Raw genomic sequence first — 18,881 nt, forward strand, 5'->3', positions numbered from 1 at the left:
ATAGAGTACAATAGGTTGAAGTAATCTGGAGTCTGTACTGTTTGTCCTGTTCGGTCCGAACTCTGCTGGTTTAAAGGTGGTCCGGAGTCCGAGTGGGATGAGTTGGTTACGGAGGTATGCGCTGAGGAAGCAAATGTGGCTGTGATAGCGGGTTTGTTCACGACATGGTTGAAGAGCTTCAGGGCAGAGGAGATGACCTGGGAGTTGCAGTGGGAGAGGGACTTTGAGATTTTTGTAGAGAGAGGAGGAAAACTTCTTCAAGGCAGGCATCCTTGCAAGAGGATTCGCAGTAGGGTTAAAATTCAAGGCAGATGTCTGCTGAGCTGATGCACAATTTTGGTTGACCACGCTCCATTACGACCTGACGTTGCTCGAAAAGTGTATTATACATGCAAGTTATTGTCTATGTTTAATGAGCTTTGAGTGTTTCACAACAACTTGCATTGGTATGACATCTCTTGAAATGTATATCAAGAACTTAATGTAAATGACAGCCAGTTTGTGCACAGCAACCAACCACAAATTAGCAAATAATCTGTTTTTATAATGTTGGTTGAGCGATCAATGTTACTCACGATACTTGGAAGATCATCCTTTTTCTTCTTCAATGTATGGTCCTGAGATATCTTATGTCAAGCTGATTGGGGATTGTGTATGTCAGTTTGTCATTGTACCCAAAGGACAGAACTCCACTGTACTGCCCCAGAGTTTGAACCTACATTTTTATCCTCAATTCTGAAACACTCAGAAGTGAAGGTGCAATCCAGTGAACCATAGTTGACACATTATGGTGGATGACATTTGGACATCCTATGAAAGGTATGGCTCTCCCCTCAACTCTTCATACAGAAACACAATCAGTGGGATGAAAATTTGGAATTTACAACTGACCATCCTTTAAGAATCGAAGTCAAACATTATGCAGCAGGAGACTTTTCAACTTAAGAGGGCTTCACTATTGATGATGGCACATGATTCTAACAAAACATACATTGTGAGGGGCAGCAGCCACCATGGCTGCCACTTGTATAATTCAACCCAAATGTCATTATTAACATTCTCACTTACAAAGATTGTTGATTTAAGTTCAATTGTATCCAGGTTGGCACTACAGGATGAAGAGTGTGCTGAAAGTCTCATGTTTTGGGTGAGATATTTAGCGGAGGTCCAATCTGCCTATTAGATACATGTAGAATATCCAACGGCATATTTGAAGATGATCAGGACTTTTCCTCCTGTTTTTTCATCAATCAGTTGGTTACGTTATGACACTCCTTCAGACAGGAGAGATCTGAACCAGGGCCATTTGGACCAAAGGTAGGAACACTGTGCCAGTGAATCACAAGAGTCCCTTTTACTCCAGAGACCTGGATAATCATCAACCACTAAGATACTAAGGGGCAACTTTTTCACGCAAAAGGTGGTGCGTGTTTGGAATGAGCTCCCAGAAGAAGTGGTGGAGAATGGTACAATTGCAACATTTAAAAATTTAGAGAGATGCACACCAAGTACTGGCAAATGGGAATAGATTAAGATATCTGGTCAGCCTGGGCAAGTTGGACTGAAGCGTTTGTTTTGTTGCTGTACATCTCTATGACTCTATGAAATTGAAAAGCTTAAGTTTTAGAGGATACTTAGGTTAAAAAAAACCTAACAAAATGAAAAAAAAATTATTTCTACTGGTGCGGAGATGTACTCATTTTTAGAAGTTAGTGAAACTATTTGGTGTAGTCAAGAAATTCATTAGTTTCAGCTGGAGTCAGTTATGACTGTGGTAATCAATTTAATTCTCATTTGGAGACAAAGGAGAGATCAGGAGAAACAAAGAGATGTGAGGTTATGAAACAACTGGTTGCAGGAAGAAGCAGCATAAACTCTTAAAGTGCCTGAAAGACAAAGTGGATAAATACAGTATTTAACTGAGAAGAAGGTACAATGCTTTGGAGGCAGGGCAGGTTAGGTTTCTCTTACTGCTGTAAACATGTTGGGCTAAATGGCCCTTTTCCATACTGAATACTTCTTTGATTGTGAGTCAAGGCAAGAATGGCAAAACGGTTTTCTCTCTCAACTTCATAGTGCCTGCAGTGAGCAATCTAAGAGATGTAATTGTTCAGTTGAAATGTTTAAACAAAGGCTCTACTCTTGATTTGACTTGCACTTTCTGCAAGCATAAAAAAATCCTATCCCACATTATTCATTTCAACTTTGGAAAATAATCCTCTACCAAGAAAAAAAAGAAACTCCTATTACTATGGTCCAATCACATTTTTCTTGTAAGTCATCATAGTTCTAATACAGATGAGGTCTTCAACATGAAAAGATCCATTTTCTTCAGGGTGGTAATCTTGTCAAGAAAGAATTGTCGCTGAATGATCACTCACCACAAAAATGCAGCAGCCTCACTTTTTCGTATATTTGAAGCGGGTTAAACCCATCTTCTTACAGGTTGCGAATGACAGAAGAGAGATGGCATCTGAAGATGAGAGGGTGGAAGAGAACATTGCCTCCAATTGGCAGGGGAGGCTAGAAAGTCCTCCTGGTCAGTACCAATGGAAGAAGAATAAGTCATGACAGGATAAAGTTCAATGACAACAACTTCCCAACTCCTGGAAATAACCTTGGGATCCTGGGAACAGCATCCCAACGTGAGGCATTATATTCAAAACAGGAATGAAGAATAAATGTCAGGGACAAAAACAAACATCTCAAAGACAGCACAGCATATAAAGAGACAACATCCTCAGGACAATGAAAAATTCCTATAATTCAAGCCCTATGATTACTTGGGGCAGCACAGTGGCTCAGTGGTTAGCACTGCTGCCTTTCAGGGCCAGAGGCCTGGGTTCAATTCTGTGTGGAGTTTGCCTATTCTCTCCGTCTGCGTGGATTCCTCCCAAGATCCAATGATGTGCAGGTTAAGTGGACTGGCCATGCGAAATTGCCTGTAGTATCAACAGATGGACAGGCTAGGTGGATTAGCCGTGGTAAATGCAGGGTTTATGGGAACTGGATGGGTCTGGACAGGATTCCACTTCAGAGGACCGGTGTGGACTCAATGGGTCGAATAACCTGCTTCCTTACTGTAGGGATTCTGCAATTCTCACTTTCGTGACATCAACCATAGCCGTCAAGTGAGATTGTCTCCATTTGTTCTGCCCATCAGGTTAGGTTGCTTCATACCCACAAAATGTTCCATGTATGCTCATTTATATCCTGATTGCATTCCTAAGTTAATTAGAAGGAGTGTCAGATACAGCAAGACTGAACAATATCCTCATAGATTGTAGTTAGTAGGAAAATAAGAGACTCTGACGTACAATCTGTAAAATAATATTCTGATCTGACAGTCACATAAGTCCTTTGAATTACGGAGGTAGGGTCTGCCATTGCACTTAGGTTGACCTGAATCCCATCAGTCTCCAATTCATTCCTTCTGCTCCGTTTCTTCTTGACTGTGTCTCGTGATGAGTCGCAATTGAATGAGGGCAGAGAGTGGATTCTGAGCAATCTGCTGATTTAGGAACATTCTCAATGGAATCGCGAAATTGAGAAGTACTGATTGTTTTTTGTAAAACTCTGAACGAATCAAATAAATGGACGGCACTAGTCACGGTCCTTTGAGCCTCTCACACCTCTCAGATAAGACGCCTGCACTCAAGTCTTTCCTACTCCACAGCTGTACAATAAAATCCATTAACCGGTTGATTAGAAAATATTTAAACCACAGTCAACTCATTCACCTTTCCTAAAACAGCAGAACCAGGAGACCCAGCTCGCACTGAAACAAAGAATTTAACACCACTCCAAGCAAGGAGTGTCTCAGTGAGCAAAAGGTGTCTGTATAGAATAGGATCACAGAAAATAATGGTAATAGTCATTAATGATTGATTCCCTTGCAGGTTTGATGGATTTCTTTTCCAAAATAATATTTTGGGAAATTATTATATGTGCAATTTGAAATGTGACGAGTGGCAAGTATGGCAAGCTTATACAGAAAAGATTACTGTGGACTGATATTTCCCAAAGGTCTCCAATGGGGCTTTTCTTTGCCTTATTCCTGGGCCTATTCGGATTAATTGATAGAGATTGATTGTCCATTGAGCCAGCAACTCCATTAACCTTGTACCCAACACAATCATGAATGGCCTTGGTATGTGTTCACCTTGGCATTGTTCTGATCCAGCTTCAGCAATGCTTTTGCCCATCTTGAAGGTCTTGTTTGGTATTTTATTTTAGATTCCTACTTTGATTTTACAAGACTTCTGCAAATAATCCAAAAATAATCAGACACGTAGAATACATAACTAACTCAGTGGAGGAAGATCACAAAAAGTTTTGATTGAAAAAAAAACAGGACATCAAAAACAATGTCTGATAATGCTCTAACTTGCCCCCCAAAGTAGTTGGTAAGGATAAAAGAGATTAAATTTTCAGGATCAAATAGTCTAATCTTGTGCTGCGTTGTGGTACTGAAAATACCCAGAATGGCCATTCAAAATAATGGATGGTGCACGACATGACACATATATCATTTCAGCAGGCTTAAATATTGATCACAATTTCTTTACAAATAAACAGAAATATAGAAACCAAAGCAATATGAAAGAGTATAACATGAAAGAGTCCTGGAATTGGCCAATTCAGGTAGTCATTTCATAAAACTGTAGTCTTGCAGAGAAAAAAAAGCTACTTTGGATAAACAGGTGAACTTTCTTAAGCACACATTTTGCAAGTTGAGATACTGCACACAAGGCATCAGCAACAGGAGAAAGTGAGGACTACAGCTGCTGGAGATCAGAGTTGAGAGTGTGATGCTGGAAAAGCACAGCAGGTCAGGCAGCATCTGAGGAGCAGGAGAGTCGACATTTCGGGCCGCAGAATGCACCATTCCCCCTGATGAACAGTTTATGCCCGAAACTTTGATTCTCCTGCTCCTCGGATGCTGCCTGACCTGCTGTGCTTCTCCAGCACCACACTCTCAAGGCATCAGCAACACTTGTTTGTAAAATGTGGGTACCTTTGCCAGGACAAAAGCCCTCCTTTCATACAAATCAGTTTCTTCTGAAGCACAAGAGGAATGTCACGAGTTTTGAGACACCAACAGCTGAAGACACACAGGCTTCCCTCTCAGCTTTCCATTCACAGCAGAAACCTGATCTCTGTCCACTCTAACATTTCAGACTTGTTATTCCAACTACCAAAAGGACGACTGAGCTAAATTATTTTGAAAAAGCATCCTTTATTCTTCTCTCTCACTGTGTTCCAATTCCTCTTTTAAAACTGAAGGATTCTCCAATTGAGGTGGCTTTGAGTATCTCAGGCCAAAATACTTAATGTTGCCTGCAGATGGACTTTCCGAAATTGTTACATTGACTTTCTGTAATACATTCCCCATAAAAATGTTTCCAAATTAGCATCAGAATTCATACAAATGGAACAACGTGGAAGAACTACACTATCAGTCATCATCAATTTTTACTTGATTGTGACTGAGATCTCCTTGCTGGCTCCTGTTTGTTTGCTACTCAGTTCAATTGTATCACATCCGAAGCCCAAGTGGGCCAATCCAAAATGTCCTCCAATCTGCTGCAGTGAAAGTTTGTCTTCCACTCTCACCTGGGCCACACCATGCATCTTGCACATGCAGCCTGAGTCATGTTCAAGCCCTACCTCACTTGAAACAAACAGAGAACACTGTGGGACAGACAATTTGCTTCACAATCATATCTGGACATTTTCAGTTTGACAAGGTGAAATTTCAAATGAGTTTAGGTCATAGTGGTGCTGGAAAAGCACAGCAGGTCAGCCAGCATCCGAGGAGCAGGAAAATCGACGTTTCGGGCAAAAGCCCACCATCATTTTTCCTGAGGAAGGGCTTTTGCCTGAAAAGTCGATTTTCCTGCTCCTCGGATGCTGTGCTTTTCCAGCACCACTCTCATCTAAACTCTGGTTTCCAGCATCTGCAGTCCTCACTTTTGCCTAGAAATTTCAAATGATACAGGACAGAAAGTTGGCAATGGGAGAACTGATTAACAAAGACTGTTGTTTAACTTCATCATGCAAAGAGGTACAAATAGTTCCTTGTCTTCATCTGTCAATGAAAGTTCCCACCAATGTTTTCACAGAAAGACTTGGTTGGCAGGGCAAAGCGAGTGTACTCCAACAACAAAATGGGATTGAAATAGTAGATTCAAGATGCTGATGATGCCTTTGACGAGATCTGGTACATCCAGTGGCCAAAGGGGCTGGCTGAAACAACTGGGACCTCTACATTCAGAATACCACGAAATTAAGGAGCTTAATGACTCCTGTCGAAGTGATGTCATTCTTCATCTGTAAGGATACTAGTGATAGTGGGTCATGTCTTTTGGTGCTCACGTATCTTGGGTCTGAAAATGAGGTGAATTGTTTGTTTGGGTTTGTTGCTGAGAAATTGGAGGACTGTGTTCTCAGCAACAAACCCAAACAAGCAGACAAAACACATCCAGAAACCCTAGCCACCCTTCCCTACATCAATACATCTCAGAAATGATTGCCAAACTACTCAGACCTCTTGGTATCATGGTAGCTCACAAACCCACGAACACACTAATACAGCAGCTCACGAACGTGAAAGATCCTATACAGATAACAAGCAAAACTAAGCTAACATCATTTCCAAAATACCATACAAAAGCTGTAACAATCAGTTGGACAAACAGGCAGAAAACTAGCCATCAAGATAAAAGAACATCAACTAGCCACAAAAAGACATGACCCACTTTCACTACTATCCTTACATACAGATGAGGAAGGACACCACTTCGACTGGGGCGACATCCGAGGACAAGCCAAACAGAGACACGCACAAAAATTCTGAGAAGTATGGCATTCCAACTGGAACTCTAACAACCAACACATTGACTTGGACCCCATTGACCAATCTCTGAGAAAAAGGACAGGAAATGATGTCACCACGGGAAATGATGTCACCGACCCAAGGGAACCTCAACATAAAAATAGAAAGCAGGTCACTAAGACCAGTGCTTCACTGGAGGCTCACTCCAGCTCAGCGAGCAAACTTACATCCAGAACCTCAACCTGAGCTATAAATCTTCTCAAAACTCACTAAGTTCACATCACATTCAGCAAATCTCGGTCATTTTTTGCGAATGTCAATAAATATGAATTCAGTTTAAAACAAACAACAGCATCTTTCTGACATGAAACTTGTCATTATGCGTTCGTGCATATCGTTTACCTGAGTTTTACTGGATTATGTCAATACTTAAATTGGGATTCACTCCTCTGACCACTCAGTGGGTGAGCAGACCTGGAATGTGCGGCGTCCATTCAAAAGTGACAGCAGTTCTTTAGAACAATACCCTTAACCTTTGTACTTGCTAACTTCTATCTACTCCTAGTTCAGGTGCAACTCAATTTTAAAACTTCTTTCCTTATTTTTAAATCCCTCATAGTCTCATCTCTGGAATCACCTCTTTGTCACCTTTTGATCATTCTTGGTTTTAGTCACCGTTGCTCTGGCCCTAACCTCCCAAAGACTCTCTGCCTCTCTACCCTTCATTCATGTTCTTTTTATGTGGGGTGGTATCAGATTGTGTTTGAAAGTTGCAAAGTTTTTACATATTTGAATAAAGACAGAAATAGACACACACACGCACTTTGATGTGTCCATGTGGAGTGATGCTAAAGTCATATGAGTTTCCCTGTGCAAAGGAAGGGGAATAGCAATGAGAGTGGAAAATCAATGATCATTTCATGATCCAACTACTTCTGCAAAAGTGAGTGAATATTAAAAGGAAACTGAACACTGATTCTTAGGGACAGATTGTTCACCAAAGATCAGTTTGGTCGACACTCATGTCGGAACAGTAGACATGATACATATGTGTCTATGAACCGAAGAGGACAAAGCAGAAGAGAAAAATACAAAGCATAAGTTTCCAAGACAGTTGAAGAACAACGGTTTGGAGATCATCTTTCTTAGAACAGGAAAGCATGATAAATCACAAAACACAAGACTTCAGATTCTGTTCAGCAAAATATTGTTTTGTCTCTCAAGTTGACTTGCATTTCCTGTTTTCCCTCTCTCATAGCCTTCATTGGTGCAACCTACACAGGTGAAGACCGAGGAAAAAATTGAAAGAGGAGGTTAGCATCAGCCAACTCACCCTTAAAAAGACACATCGTTGTTTCTGCTTTAACAAACGAATTTCCTCAACAAGATCCCATAAACCTTGCCAATAAAAATGGCACATCAACCAGCCCTTCACCTGAGCAGTGTTCTTCTGGGACAGCAAGGTTGCTGGATATGTTGCCAGACTCAAAACAAGTCTTTTTCACTTCAATTACATATTTCACCGTATGTACAGCAGAGACCTAATCAACAGAACTCCGTTCCAAACCAATCTCCTCTCACTCTTTATGCGTCCACATTAATATATTCTGTTCCTTTCTCCATCATGTATTCAGCTGACTTGTCCTTAAATGCACCTTTACACATTCATTTCACTCTGGGTTTTTTTTTCTCTCGAAGTACATAGTGAATGTATTTGGGACTCCCTTCTATTTAAAACTCTGAGTGCTGGTCTTGATTGCAAATGGAAATATCTTCATAGAAGCATGTCAAACCTACTCATAACCCTGCTTCTTCTGTTTTATGAAGCAAAGAACCCAAGCCTAAACTGGATTTCCTTATGGATATCACTTCTTATATATGATTCATTGTTTGCCTGTAGTCTAATCTGACTTCTGATGAGTTGGTAACTGTAGTATGATTCAGAACAGAGTTTCAACTCACAGTTTCCATCATTGCAAGTTAGTGAAAGCCCTGATCAGCTAAAATTCCTATCCTTCCTCCCAAACAAAAACTTCCGTGTATCCACTTAATCTGAATCACCTATAAGCCACCCAATACCTCCCTACCGTACAGTGAAATAGCCTGTCAATAGTCAATGTCTTGACTCACACGTGAAGAACAGCCACGTACTGGAAGATGCTGTTCGAACTGCACTCGAGCAAGAATCCATACCTTCAGAAAAGGAGAGAAGACATTTGAAGGTAATTACATTACACACATTTATATAAAGTCAGACAATAAATATTTTCTTTGAAGCATGTTGCATGGTCACACCTGATGTATAAGTAAAATGAACCTCTTTACCTTATGCCAAACCCATTTACAGAAAATCCCTCCAGATAGGCATCACTAATCCATACTTATGTTATGGATGCTTTGGAATATTGCCTGCATGCTGAATTAGCATAAAAGGATAAAACCGTTCACTGTTCAACAGGTTTACAGCAGGACAAGGAGGCTTATCAAATGTCAGCCTCTGTTGATGGGCTAATTTGAATTTAGCTGTTGAACGAAGGAAAAGAAAGAGAAAAAAAACTGATGGATTGGAAGAGTCAGGATAGATATTGGTATGAAATTGAACAAGAAAGTCATCATCTGCAGCATTCCTCTGCTCTGTTCTGGATCTAGGTCTATCCTTTGTGCATTAGTCCATGTGTTTGGGAAGATGGACACATTGTGGTAATCCAGAGACACAGGTTAATGTACTGAGAAGATGAGTTCAAATTCCACCATGTAGAACTCAAATTCAAGAAATAAATCAGGAAGTGAAAGTTTGTTTCAGTACTGACAAGGTGATCATCGATTGCCATTAAAGCCTTTCTGGAAGGAAATCTGCCCTTCACACTTGAACTGAATGATTCTAAATCACATGATTCTAAAACCACCAAAATATGATTTGTTCTTAACTAACCTCAGAATGGTCTATCAAACCACACAGTTCAAGTGTCAATCGGATATGTAACAAATGCTAGCCTTTCATTCATTTATCCAAATCTCTTCAAAGAATACATAAATAAAAAGCCCATCTGCAACACAACAAGACTCGGAAGTCAGCCTGCAGTCCAAATCAAGCAAATCATGTGCAATGTTGTGCCCCTTTCATGGAGAATCATTGCCACAAGGCAGCAGGGTGAACTGCTGGACCATGAATAGGTTAACATTAACATCCAAATTGTTCCTAAAATTTCACTGGGTTCTGCAATGTGTCTCACACAAGGACCTCAAGGTACAAAGGCAAAAACTAGGCAGTCAATGATTGCTCAACTCTTCATAATTCCTTGCCTCCCTGACCAAACCAGGCAGAGAGTTGCAAATCTGAGTTTGCATCAAGTGTGAACCCGGCACAGTACAAACCCAGAGTGAGGATCAGCAGGTCAGCAGAGTGACAAAACCCATGCGTATGACATTGGCGTTTACAATGCAATTCAGTGGAACATAATGCAGACCTTAAGGAAAAAGAAAATATCTTATGAGGCGAAGATTGGTTCAATGCTTAAAGGTAACTTATTCCTACTTTATTGGATATTTATGACATTCCAAGGAAACACCTGTGTTCGAAGTACCCTGTCCCATTTACTTGAAACAAATGAATAAAAGTCTGGCTCAACAGTTTCAATAGATTTTACTGATGTTGGAGAAACAATGTAGTATCTTCTTGCTAACGGTCATACTGATGGGGTGAGATTTCAGATTCTTGGGCTGGTGCCCCATGTTGCAGTGCTGATGCTGCACAAACTTAATTCTAGTTGGGAGCCTGCCTGCTCCAGCAGAAACTCACCAGTCCATGATCACCATATTGGTAACAATTTTTCTGGATGAAGGAACAACTTGGAAAACCCATTAAAAACTGAGATTTTGAAGTATTGACAGTCAAAGTCTCAAATATAGATATGATTAGCAGGAGAATGAACCTGGCCCTTGTAAACCACATTATTGTTACACAGCTGGAATTCCATTTGGTGCAGTTGAGCCATTAGGAAAGAGTGCTGTCAAATACTATTCATTACAAACAGCCTTGGAGCAGACTGCATACATCTGTTAGTCAAAGGAAGAGAACAGTGTTCAGTCATCAAAGTCTGGGATGTCATCATAGGAGTAGCCTCTGTATCCTCTTGAGGCATAGTATGCAATCCGAAGATGGTAAAAGCCAGGAAGGAAAACCAGGATTCCGATGATCAGCACTGGCCAGGTTGTGTCACTGTACTGGAAGACAAAAAAATGGAATCACTGATTTTCTTTTTGTAAAAGCAAAGGCACTTCCTGTCCATTAGAATAGAGGATTTCTTCACTGAGGCGGATGATGTTCTCTGAACTGGAAGGCTCTGATTTCAAATCCAACCCATAATGATTACAATTAAAGTCTCTGGTTGTTGGTTTAAAGTAACCTACTAAAATTGAATAGACAGACAGACAGACAATCTCCAATAATTCATGTTCTGACTGTGCATATGTTTCAAAGACAAAGCTGCTTTTAATTCAGCAATTAGCAATTTTATTCTGGACACAAATCGAAAATGGATGGCATAACAAACATGTTACTCACCGAACTGTTGATGTATCCAGTCAGCAGCAGAGCACCAATAGTAATCAGCAATGAGCCAATCACAAACAAGATGATTGCAAGTGCAATTGCTTTGTATGGAACTTTCGTTGGAAGTTTCTTAAACTGCGGGAAGGATAAAATAAATAATTAAAATTCGTTGATCACTTTGGACGAATTCTATAATAAGGGCACTACTTAAGTGCGTGCTATTGCATTTCACAAACCATAAATTATCCAATAGCGCACAAACTTCTTTCTGTGAGTGTTTTTCAAATATATGTTATTGGTTTTGTTATGTACATTGAGATTGTCATCAGGTCATCAAAGATACAAAATAAATCCATCTTTTCTTGCATCATGACTCAATATTTGCTTTTATAATCTTGTGAGATCCTCCTCTTATGAGGGCACCAACTGTTTGTTTTTAAGTTTCACGGGGACTGTGACCGTCACTGGCTGGGCCAGCATTTACTAGTTACCCTCAAAAAGGTGGTTATGACCTGCCTTCTTGAGGCAATGCAATACATGTGCTGTAGGTAGCCAAAATTTCAGGATTTTGACTCGGTAACAGTGAAAGATCAGGAATATATTTCCAAGTGTAGGTGGCTTGAAGGGATCTTGCAGATGGTCATATTCCTGTTTACCTGCTGTCCTAGTTCTTCGATATGAGTATTGGGAGGGGGGCAGGTTTGGTTTGGAAGGGTCTGTGTCAGGATCTGTAGGGAATTTCTGCAACATATTTTGTGTATAGTACGCAACTGAGCGTCGGTGGTTAAGGGAGTGGATGCTTACAAATGTGCTGCCAAGCAAGTGGGCTAGTTTGTCTTGGGTGGCGTCAAGCTTCTTGAGTATTGTTGGAGCTGCACACATCCAGCTAAGTGGGAGTATTCTGTCACACACCTGACTAATGGCGAGGCCTTGGGGAATCACGATGGGAGTTAACCACTGTAAAATTTCTAGCTGCTGACCTGCTCCTGTAGCCACTGTATTCATACAGCAAGTCCAGTCGAGTTTCCAGTCAATAATGGAGTTGATATCAGATTGCTTATCGGGGATTCGGTGATGGTGACACCAAGGTTGAATGTCAAGGGGTGGTGACCAGGTTGTGTGTTATTGGACAACGTTACTGCCTGACATTTTTGTGGCATAAATCTCACTTGTCACTTATCAGTGCAAACTTAAATTTTGTTTAGGCCATGTTCAAATGCAACTTGGACTGCTTCAGTATCTGAGAAGCCGCAAATGGTGCTGAACATTGTACAATTATCACACAAACATACCCACTTCTGACATCATGATGGAAGAAAGGTCATCGATAAAGCAGTTGAAGATTACTGGGCCTATGACACTACCGCGTGGAACTATTGCAGAGACGTTCTGGGGCTCAGATGACTGACCTCTAACCAGCACAACTATCTATGTGTCAGATATGACTTCAACCACTGGAGACTTTCCCAATTCCCATTTACTCCAGCTTTGCTTGTGCTCCTTGGTGACAAACTCAGTCGAGTGCAGGTGACCTGTCAAGGGCTGTCATTCTCACCTCAGCTCTTCTGTCCATTTCTGAATCAAGGATGTCATGAGCTCAGAGGCTGAGTGCCCCTAGCAAAACCCAAACTGGGTGTCAGTGAGCAGGTTGTGGCTGAGCAGGTGCTGCTCAATAGCACTGTTTATGATACCTTCCATCACTTTACTTATCATCAAGAGGAGACTGCTGGGGCAGTGGCTGGCCAGATTAGATTTCTCCTGCTTTGTGCACTAGACATACCTGGGCAATTTGGCACATTGTCAGGTCAATGCCAATGTTGTAGCTGTCCTGGAACAGCTTGGCCAAAGGTGTGGCAGGTTCTGGACCTATTGTCAGGACCCATAGCCTTTACAGTACCTCCACCCGTTTCTTAATAGTGTGAACCGAAATAGCTGAAGACTGGCATATGTGATGCCCAGGACCACTGGAGGAGAGTGAGCTGGATCATGGACTTGACCTATCTGACTGAAGATTGTAGCAAATGATTCATTCTTTTCTTTAGTTGTGGGAGTGCTTAGTTCTATCAGTTGCTGGTTCTGGTGTTTGGCATGCAAGTCATCTGTTTGGTAGCTTCACCAAGTTGACATTTCAGTTTTTGCTATGCCTGATGCTGCACTCTCCATTGAGCCAGAGTTGATGCCCTGGTTTGATGGGGATATGTTGGCCCAAGAGACTGTAGATTGTGCTTGTGCCCGATTTTACAGCTATTGATGGTCCACAGTGCCTGATAGATGCCTCGTCTTGAGTTGCTAAATCTGTTGGAAGTCTGCCCCATTTAACGTGGTCAGAGTGCCACACAACACAATGGAGGATATTCTCAATAAGAAGGTAGGACTTGGTCTCCAAAAGGACTGTTACTGTCACTCTTACCAATTACCGTCATGAACAGACGCATCTGCAGCCTGCAGATTGGTAAAGGTGCAACTTCCACAGACCCAGTCTAGCAACGATACAACGATGCTGTCAAGCAAAGTCAGGAACAGCATAAAAGTAAAAGTTTACAATATGGAGAAGATGAGTGGGAAGCCAGAGGATTGGGAAGTTTAAAAAACCAGCGGAGTATAACAATAAAAGCAATAAGTGGGGAGATGATGAAATATGAAGGTAAGCTAGCTCATAATATAGAAGAACATACCGATTTTTTAGATGTCTCAAAAGCTAAGACTTGACACTGAAGCAATGGAAAATGAGGCTGGAGAAATAGGAATGGGATACAAGGAAATGACACAGGAACTCAATAGGACCTTGGTTGCAGTTATCACGTTGGAAGACACCAGTAGCAGACCAGAACGTCAAAAATGTCAGGAGGCAGAAAGAAGTGCAGTGGCCATGACTAAGGAGAAGGTGCTGGGGAGGCTGAAAAGTCTGAAGGTGAATAAATAACCAGCAGATGGACAATACTCAAGAAGACAGCTGAGGAAATTGTAGAGGCATTGGTGGTGATCTTTCAGGAATCACTAAAGACAGGGAGGGTCCCAGAGAACAATCAAATGGCTAATGTAACACCCCTATTTAACAAGTGATGGAAACAAAAGACAGGAAATTATAGGACATTTCATTTGAACTCGGGTGAGTTTGCAGAGTGCATGGATATGCTGAGCTTCGTCCAGCGGAGGTTAGACCTGACACATTTGTTAGAATGCTTTGAGGTGGTAATGAGCAATTTACACAAAAGAGAGCTGGTAGATGTGATCTGTTTGGATTTGCAGAAGGCCTTTGACAAGTGGTGCTCAGAAGGCTGCTAAATAAGCTGAGAGCACATGGCAAAGTACTGGCATGGACAAAGGATTGGCTGACTGGCAGAAGGCAAAGTGAGGATAAAACATTTTTCAGGATGGTAGGTGGTGACAAGTGAATTTCCATAGGGGTCAATGTTTTGACCACATCTGTTCACGTTATACATTAATAATCTGGACAAAGGAATTGAGAGCATTGTTGCGAGGTTTGCAGATGATATAAAGATAGCTGAAATGACACATTGTACTGAGAAAGTGGAGAGGCTGCAGAAGTATTCAGCTTGGTTAACATAGTGGGCACGAACGTGGTACTTGGAATACAGTGTAGGAAACTATGAGGTTACGTACTTTGGTCAGATGAAGAGAGGCATAGACTATTTTCTAAATGGGAAAGACTTCGGAAATCTGAAGCACAAAGGGACTTGGGATTCAGGATTCTCTTAAGATTAACATGCAGATTAAATTGACAATTACGATGTTAGCATTCATTGCTAGAGTGCAAGAATACAAGAGCAGAGATGTACTACTGAGGCTGTATCTGGTTGTTTTCAGACTGCATTTGCAACATTGAGAGCTATTATGGGCCCCATATCGATGGAAGGATGTACTGGAGTTGAGCAGACCCAGAAGAGGTTTACAACAATGATCCCAGGGATGAAGTGCTTGTCATATGAAGAGCAGTCGAGGACTCCACGTGCTTACTCGATGGAATTTAGAAAGATGGGGATGGGAAACTCATTGAAACTTACAGGACACGGACAGGTCTTGATGGAATGGCTGAGCAAACACTGCGACCTGAAGACACAGTCTCAGAATGAAGGGGCAACTCTTTACAACTGTGGAAGAATTTGACCAAAATTGACATAAAACTGTGTAGAGGCCATCTTGTCACAAAGCAATTTTTGTAGTAAGATTTTAGCCTGCTAGTCATAGTACTGTCTGAGCCCTGGCTGAGGAATTCTGTTTTGATAGCCTGATCTTGCAGTGACAGGCTGCCTCTGCTCCTCAGTGCCATTAGACAGCGCTATTTCAAAGAATGATGTTTTATTTCTCTCTATCCCTTATCGGTTGTCCCAGCCGAGCTGAACCTACAGTATAAGATCATATTCAGTTTTGTAGACATTTAGAAATGTAGGTTCGGACAATGTATGGGAACCTTACGACTAGCCCAGGTTACGTTACTAATGGGCAGTGGGCTTGTATTTTACGATGTCACTTGTAACATTGTGTATTTCATTGAAATACATCGGACTTTGTTCTGAACGAAGATATATTCCCTATAGCCATGATAAAGCTAGTTAATTGCTCAAGGTATTGTCTCCTGACTATATTGTTTTAACCGATTCAGCCAAGATTTATTTTTCCCAACAACAACTGAGATGAGAAGGAATTTCCTCAGCCAGAATGTGGTGAGTCTATGTAACTCATTGCCAAAGAAGGCTGTGGAAGCCAAGTCACTGAGTGTATTTAAGACATTTCTAGACAGATTCTTGATTGGTCAGGGGATCAAGGGTTGTGGTGAGGAGGCAGGACAATGAGGGTGAGAAACTTGATGGGCTGAATGGCCCAATTCTGCTCCTATTTTTTATGGTTCTAATGATCTGTCCATTTTCAGATGGACCAGCTCCATCAGTAGGAGGTTTCTGAGCCTATGTTTAAAGTGGGGTCCCACGTCAAGTCCTTTCCAGCCATCTCCAGCCAGCTCTACTGGGTCTGTTCTGCCAGCAGGACAGGATATATCCGGGGACATTAATGGAGGTGGCTGTGTCTGGTACACTGTCAAATATGACACTCTCTGTCAAATATGAGTCTGAGTAGTCTGTGAGATTGCTCTCCAAACTTTGGCACAAGCCCCTACATGTTAGGAAGGAGGATTCTGCAGAGTCAACACAGCTGTTTTTGCTATTATTGTTTCTGGTGCCCAAATTCTTGTCTGGTGGTCGTCCGGTTTCATGTCTTTGTTGAGACTTTGTAGTGTTTGATCAAACTGAATGGCTTGCTAGTCCATTTCAGAGGGGAGTTGAGAGTCAATCATATTGCTATGGCTCTGGAGTCATGTGTCGACCAAACATGAGGATGGCAGATTTCCTTCCCTGATATGAGTGAATCAGATGAGATTTCCTGATGATCGACAATGATTTTATCATCTTCAGTACATTCTTAACTCCAGATATTTTAGTGAATTCAAATTCCATTATCTGTCACGATGGGATTCAAACCCAGGTCCCAAAAACATTCTGCAATTATTGTCCAGCAATAGTACCAGCAGGTCCTGTTGCTCAAGTTCTTACTCATCCCACACTTCATTTAAGTTTTCATTCTTATGGGTGAGCTCAGTCTAGTGTGGGGAGGCTACTTAACTGTCCAAGCCCTGAAAGCATGGCAAATCCTCCCAGCTCTCATGTCCACCTTGAGTAAATGCCACTGTGCAATAAGCTGGAGCCAAGGCTGACTATTATTTAAATGTGCATCAGAAAGGCTCAATATGTCTCTCATCAAGATCAACTGCTTTCCCATCAATCAAACAACAAACCAGCAATACTCCTCAGGGACAGAGTCGAAAGTGTTTCTGTCAAATATATTGCTGGCCAGTCAGAGTTTTAAGGGGATATAACCCATGTGTATAATGTACAGAAAAGGAGCTTACGATTACTTCAATGGACAATACTCAAGAATCGGTGTCAGGAACTAACCTGCAGGTCGATGTAACCTTCGTCGCTGTTTGCAAGCTTGGAGTACTTCACTTTACTGCTGGAGCCCCCAGCAGCGGCGTTGTTCCGCGAAGGCATCATAACACAGTTTGTCAACAACTAGAACGAGATAAGGGCACTGTGAAGACCACGAAGACAGACCGAGAGATTTGCAAAGAAAAAACGCAGACCTGTGCGACGTGCAAGTGCGTCTGGCATCTCCCCTCCACACTGAGGGAAAAGGCCACTCTGTGTGTGTGTGTGTGTGTGTGTGTGTAGAGCCATTGGTGAGGGGTGGGGGATTCAGGCCAAAGTGATCCTGGATAAAGATCCAAAGCAGCCATTTCGTACAGAAGGATTCCCGGGGGCAACAATGGCATTTACCGTCTTCATTCCACCCCCCCCAAAGTGCGGCGTTGGAATTTCAGCCTGAACCTTGGCCTTTAACTGTCTCGGGGGGACCAGAAGCTGTCACACACCCCCCAAACTAACAGGGCTGGACCCAACAAACAACATCTAACAAGCACGGGGAAAAAAAAAAGTGGTGTCCGGGAGGTAGGTCTGAACCGCTTTGGAAAAGTCCCCCCACCCCCCGGACGCGATTCGGCCGCCGTTACCTGTGAACTGGATCCATCTTCTCCTCACAACTACCTGCTTCCTGTCCGTCCGTCACAAGCCTCCGCCCCCCGCACTAACGGCCGCAACCATCATTCCGCCCCGAACAAACGTTCCCACCTTCTTCCCAGCACTTCGTTCGCCTCACCCCCATCATGACATGTCTCGTTTCCTCCTCCCATCAGGAAAACACATCAGTTTGGACACAACGCCAAGAGATTGCTATGACTCAGGTTTCTGGTGACAAATTTAGAAAAATAAAAGGATTACCCTCGTTTGTGGCTGCATCAGAAACTGTTTTCATCATGCTGATGAAAAACCCACAAGGAAATCCTAATTTGCACATGAGGGGAACCGATTATCTGTTACATGTTGACTTCCAGACTCTGAATTCCCATGAGGACTATTCTTTTGAATTTTTGAGATTCTCCTCAATCCCAAGAATTAATATTTCACACAGCAAAGTTCAGTTGTATTGTTTTCCTCTCTCTCACATATTTCATATGTTAAGGACAGAGGTGCTGTTTCAAGTCCCCAGCACAGATCTTAAGAAGATAAGTCTACAGCTTGGAGTTTAAAAGCCTGAGCATAACTCATCCGAGTGCATTAGTTGCTGGAATCCAATAATGCAAGAATTTATAATTGTTTCTGTTTATGCTGCTACAAGTGCTTAAGTTTGCTTTCTGAAAAATGTCAAGAGGCTTTCAGTGTAGTTGGCAATGTTTCTGGTTTTGCCCTGCCAGGAAGATTCAGAGCAGATCCCTGTATTGGCTGGGCAAGACAAATGGGGAACACTGTGAGTAAGTTTAAGTTTGGGGACATATATTCCTTTGAGGAATATGTAAAATTATGAGAGCTGCTCATCAACTGGACAGTTTATTTTTTTCAACATTGAAGACGCAGTTGGTGT

General features: G+C 41.9%; 1 protein-coding gene across 1 annotated transcript; it reads right to left on the reverse strand.

Annotated features, from left to right (window-relative positions):
• Positions 1-10,340: 10,340 nt before the first annotated feature.
• LOC122543075 (transmembrane protein 230-like) lies at positions 10,341-18,061 on the reverse strand. Its single transcript, XM_043681299.1, has 4 exons — positions 17,974-18,061; positions 17,360-17,476; positions 11,403-11,525; positions 10,341-11,062 (listed from the first exon to the last, which is right to left on the reverse strand). Exons 2-4 carry the CDS (start codon positions 17,456-17,458, stop codon positions 10,922-10,924), a joined length of 363 nt encoding a protein of 120 aa, XP_043537234.1. The 5' UTR covers positions 17,459-17,476; positions 17,974-18,061; the 3' UTR covers positions 10,341-10,921.
• Between the last annotated feature and the right edge of the window lie 820 nt (positions 18,062-18,881).

The sequence above is a fragment of the Chiloscyllium plagiosum genome, chromosome 42 (genome assembly GCF_004010195.1).
Source record: "Chiloscyllium plagiosum isolate BGI_BamShark_2017 chromosome 42, ASM401019v2, whole genome shotgun sequence".
NCBI lineage: Eukaryota > Metazoa > Chordata > Chondrichthyes > Orectolobiformes > Hemiscylliidae > Chiloscyllium > Chiloscyllium plagiosum.